We start from the raw sequence: 5,384 nt of genomic DNA, 5'->3' as shown, positions 1-5,384 counted from the left end.
CTACATCTACCCTCTAACCCTACATCTACCCTCTAACCCTACATCTACCCTCTAAAGCCCTATTTGCACGAGATTAGTATTACCTCGGGACCAGTGGTGATTTGCAATAATTGTGGAGGATGTCTGTGATCTTTATCCTGGGCAAATGCGCCATGTCTGTAATTTGCAAAGTAAAAATTCCACCACAAATTACCTTCCATATTTTGCCAAACACCGACATCCTGTCAGAATACTAGTCCCATGCGAATCTGCATCTCAGTGATTGGGGGGTATTTTAGTTGTGTTTGATTGTGTGCCACCTCTTTCCCAGTTCAATCATGAAGGCTGCGGAGGAAATTATTGATTGATTATTATTGGTGCAACCCACCCCACCTCCATCGTAGTGGTGGTGGCATCTGGGTATTAATTTTCCCAAACTGGCATCAGCAGCCAAATGCTGCCTGTGTGTTCCGGCCACTTCCACTCCGTCGGAGCACTACCCACTGAGTAAAATACAGACTTCACTCGTCCCATGCGAATACACTGCAAGAAACACAGATGTGGGGGTGTAATTCACAAATCACCAGAGACCCCCGGGTCATGCTAATCCTGTGTGAATAGTACATAACTCTACATTTACACAGGGTTCTACCGGAGCTTTACATCAAGGTTTAGGGAGATAGTGTATATTAAACGAGTCAGAAGAACACTTGATCCTGACATTTCCAACAGAAGTCTCTGCAGTCAGAGTTTGTTCTCTCAGAAGTTTGAATTCCTCTAAAACGTATTAGATCAGTGATTCTGCTGTCTTTTGTCTCAGAGTCCATGTAGCTGGTCTGAATAAAGGCGGAATGGACACTTTCATGGACAACTTGCCTGGTTTCCCCGACAACATCCGTCCCAGCTCCAGCGGAGGTTACTGGGTGGCCATGTCTGCCGTGAGACCGAATCCCGGCTTCTCCATGCTGGACTTTCTGTCCCAGAGACCCTGGATCAAGAAACTCATATTCAAGGTGAGAAGGGACAGACAGAGAGACAGATTCAGTCAGTTTCTGAAGCAATACAGACACTAAACTAGAGGTTGGGACAGTAGAGACTCCCAGGTGTCCTGCTGGAGACGATATGGACAGAGAGAAGAAGTCTCGCTTTAGTCTGATAACCTGGTCAGAGCTCTGTCTGCAGACTTGGACCCATGAATGTCCTGGAGGTTAACAGGAGCATTGCAGAACATTTCCGTTCCATCCGTCATTCATTCTTTTAGTCCTTTCCTGTCTTCTTCTGCAGCTCTTCAGTCAGGAGGTTCTGATGAAGTTCGTTCCTCGGTACAGTTTGGTGGCAGAGCTCCATGATGGAGGCATCTGCACCCGGAGCTTCCACGACCCCAACGGCCTGGTGGCGGCGTACATCAGCGAGGTCCACGAGCACGATGGGAGTCTGTACCTGGGCTCCTTCCGCTCGCCGTACATCGCCAAACTCGACCTGCGCCAAGTGTAAACTACAAAAAAGACAGTGAATGAAGAAAGTTTGTGACTTTGCAGTTGAACGTCTGAGCAGCGTTTGTCTTCAGCAGCTTCGTCACCAGGAGGTGGAAGACCAACCCTCACAGATTGGTCAGGCGCTCGACTTGATGGACAAAAACAAGTTATTGGTGTCCAGGAGTTGAGTCCCGTGAGGATGAATGACTTTGGTTCATCTAGCGCCCCCTGCAGGCCTTTCTGGTATCAGACTCCAACCTCTCTGTTCTGTTTTGTTCCGTGAAGAGCAGCGGCTGCACATCGAACTGGAATGAGGCGCAAACTCTGAGAATCTGAAAGATTCAGCTACCGAAGGTTTCACATCAGATGTCTGCTCACATTTCTAATCTTCAGACGTTTTCCTTCCACCATCCAGTGTTAGATGGAGTTTATTTCAGCTTTGTGTTCCACTGCTTGTGTACAAAATTTAACATTTTATAGCTTTGTTTTGTGAAAAATGTTTCCATAAGGTTCAGAAAAGCGTCTTGTTGTGGTGTTTGGTGCTGAAAGTGAGCGGCTCGTCTAAAGGTTTCCATCAACACTCGCTAGTTAGCTCAGGCTAATCAACTCGTAAACTCGCTACCCTGTTCACTGTTGGCGGGTTAGCTTGTGGGCTCAGTGAGTAAAGCACATAATAGTCAGCTTGCTAGCTAGCTAGCCTCCATATTTTCTAAAAATGTTTTGTTGATTCACAGATGACTTCGCATTGTTTTCGTACGTTGTTGAGGTGTGTCCGTTTTTTTGAGATAGAAGACCAACAACTTCTCTCTTTTAATGCTATAGTAATTATTATATTATATATTTAATGATAATATTATTATTATTATTATTATTATTATCATGATGCTTTGATGCTTTTACAATGTGACATTTTACCCAATCAAGGATCCATCACTGGTTCAGAACACCACAATCAGCAGCTGTTCGTCCGTGACCGACGTCCCCAGCAACGGATGCAGCTCCATGTCAGCATAAACATCTTATTCAGGGGAAGGTGATTGGCTACTGAACACAGACACTGAATTTAAATAGTGAACCGTGAATGGCTATCTGTTGGGACGAGCCGGGGTTTAAAGTTAGCTCTCCCTTCGTTGGTGCACAAACACGTCTATGCCTCTGGCACATGATTGGCACACGATCCATCCAATCCACAGCATCCGTTCCCTGTAAAGGAAGACCTCCGCTAGCACCTCCCGCTCTCTGGATGTTAGCACTGCTCCTTTGTTTAGCTGCTATATGTTGCAGCTAGCTGCTATTAGTGTGTAAGGGGATGGTACCATTATCTGTGTGTGTGTGTGTGTGTCAATGCTAAGCTATCAGTGCTCTCACAAAATTGAATATTCCAACAAGAGCTAACGTTAACATGGTAGCTTGCCTGTTGAAGATCTGTGATTAAAAGTGTTTTAATTTAATTGTCTAACTACTGAAACTGTATAAAAACTTATTGTTGATAATTTTTACTTTTATTTCTTTAACTTCAGGTAGTTTGTTTAGTTGTTTAGGTTGAAGTCAGAAATATCAGTTTCCAGATGACCTGAAAGGTCCGTCCAGTCAGAGACGGGTTCTGGCAGCGTTAGCGTGTTAAGCTCTGCTGCTGCTGCTGCTGGTTCCGGGTTTGGATCAGCAGCTTGTTCTTTTCTAACTTTGAGCGGTTTCATCAGACGTCTGACTTCCGTCCTGAGCAGCAGTATGACAGTATTACTCTGCAGCTGTTTGCAGGCACCTGCACAGGTGTTCACAACAGCTGACATCTACTTCAAGTCACTGGGACGTTGCAACACGTGAATAATTTCTCCTGCACTTTGAGTAACTGCAGCTAAACACAGCAGCAGCGGCATCACGTATAGATAAATAAAGTCTGTCAAGTTTGTTGAACTGAAACTGTGCTGCACCTGTCTGCCCTCTGGTTGGACAGACTGGCTGTACCATGTGACACCAGGCTCCTCCCCGTTCTGTCCACGTGGTACAATTTTACAGTCTGACTACGACAAACAGCAGCCTGGGAGCAGCAGCGTGACGCGCTCGCTGACACGAGAAGTTTGAGGAACAAAGTCAGCAGCAGCTGGTTTCTGACCCGTCCTCCGCTCCTGGGAGACGTTCAGTGATCGTTGCACTAAAACCAGAAGAGGATCTGGATCAGAACCAGGCGTCCTGCTGCAGTGTGACAGAGCTGATGCTCCTGTAGGGCTCTGGTTGGAGGTCATGAACCTTGTCAGGGACCAAGCAGTGAGGAAATGAGGCAAACAGGAACTTAAGGGGAAAAATAAGGGTTTTATTTACCAGACAAATACTTCAAAACCTAAATCTATAAAAGAGGTCAACAAAATATAAGTACTCAAAATTACAAGAACAGAACAAGATGTTAACAGAACAAAACTGACCTCACAAAATGAGAACTGAAGGAACTTATATAGTGCTTTGGCAAAACCAAACAACAAAAGAGGGGAAAACAAAATGGACACCAACAAAAACTAATACAAAGGAAAATCTAAATAAATCCAAATCCCCTCTGACATGGCCGGAGATGGTATGGCCTGATGAGCTGGCCTCTCTACTTAAATGGTTCAGCCCCTTGGCCACACCTTTTGCCTGGTTCACCGGATACCTCCAACATGGTAACTCAAAAGAAAAAACTAAATTAATATAAACAGCAAAAGAATCCATATAACTTCACCTTGTAAAATGTGTGCACTCCATAGAACAAATGTGAAGCTAAAGGAAAATAAAGAAATTGAAAATCAAATAAACTGTGATGTGAATTGTTTGGGGTGTGGTTGATTGCAAATTAAAAACATGTGTGGTTAAATGAGGCGAGTGTGTGCACATTACCATTTTAAATGTCATGTGTGGCCTTGGCCATCACAAACCTCCTCAGAGTCTCTGTCATGGCGCCGATGCTGCTGAACCCCACAATGCTCTGCAACACGGGCACCAGAGTCCAGCTCAGATCCACAAAGGTCCAGATTGATTACTGATCAGACAACCAATCACACCAGGACTCGTCCAGCAGCTCGGTGACAGCACGACGCTGAAGATGGTTGATGAAGGTCTACGTGAAGTGAAGCAGCTCTGAAGGTGGTTCTGGTGAATTATTCATTTAACACGTCCCTCAGCAGAACCAAGACGCCGCCGACCCGTTTACAGTCACAGTTTACCTGGAGCAGAATGAAGGGTCACTCAGCCTGGTGTGAACCGGGTCAGACTGGGTCAGCCTGGTGTGAACCGGGTCTACAGTTTCTACATAAGCAGCAAAACCAACAGAACCACAGCGATGAGCGGATCTCAGCCTCTCAGACGAGTGTTCTGGTTTCTGTTACTGTAATCTGGTAGCTTTAGTTGAACCTAAAACCCGCTGAGCTCTGAGAGGAACCATCCACCAGCGATGTGAGTCTAACAGCAGCAGAAACATGCTCAGGACCGGATTTATGGTCTGAACCCTAAAACTGGACTCAGAACATGAACCCAGTCCACCAGGTTCTGCTGCATCGACCTTAATCTAACCTTTTTTCACACACGATGTGGACGGTGCCGACCTGGAGCTTCAGTTTATAACTTGTTTTAAATGTCAGTGAACTTGTGAAAGGGAGGGGGGGCGGAGCCTGAGCTGATTGGTCGGCATCAGCAGGAAGTGACATCACCTGTGGACAGGTGCAGGAAGAGCCACTGATGAGGTCACAGAGTCGCTGCACACAGGAAGCACAAAGATGAAGACGCTGCTGCTGCTGGTCGGGCTGCTCGCCGCCGCCGGTAACACAACCTGTCTGTGTGTGTCTGCGTGTGTCTGTGTGTCTGCGTGTGTCTGTGTGTGTGTGTGTGTGTGTGTGTGTGTCTGTGTGTGTCTGTGTGTGTCTGTGTGTGTGTGTGTGTGTGTCTGTGTGTGTCTGTGTGTGT

General features: G+C 46.1%; 1 protein-coding gene across 1 annotated transcript in view; it reads left to right on the top strand.

The window, feature by feature from the left end:
* apmap (adipocyte plasma membrane associated protein) overlaps positions 1 to 2,947 on the top strand; it is a 16,111-nt gene extending 13,164 nt beyond the window's left edge. The window contains exons 6-7 of the mRNA XM_008298321.1: positions 800 to 992; positions 1,264 to 2,947. Of these exons, the coding sequence (XP_008296543.1) occupies positions 800 to 992; positions 1,264 to 1,473 (403 nt within the window). The 3' untranslated portion in view covers positions 1,474 to 2,947. The remainder of the gene's footprint in view (positions 1 to 799; positions 993 to 1,263) is intronic.
* The last annotated feature ends 2,437 nt before the right edge of the window (positions 2,948 to 5,384 follow it).

This window comes from Stegastes partitus, unplaced genomic scaffold, assembly GCF_000690725.1.
Source record: "Stegastes partitus isolate 25-593 unplaced genomic scaffold, Stegastes_partitus-1.0.2 Scaffold1304, whole genome shotgun sequence".
NCBI classification, from domain to species: domain Eukaryota; kingdom Metazoa; phylum Chordata; class Actinopteri; family Pomacentridae; genus Stegastes; species Stegastes partitus.
This window is presented reverse-complemented; position numbering and strand designations above follow the sequence as displayed.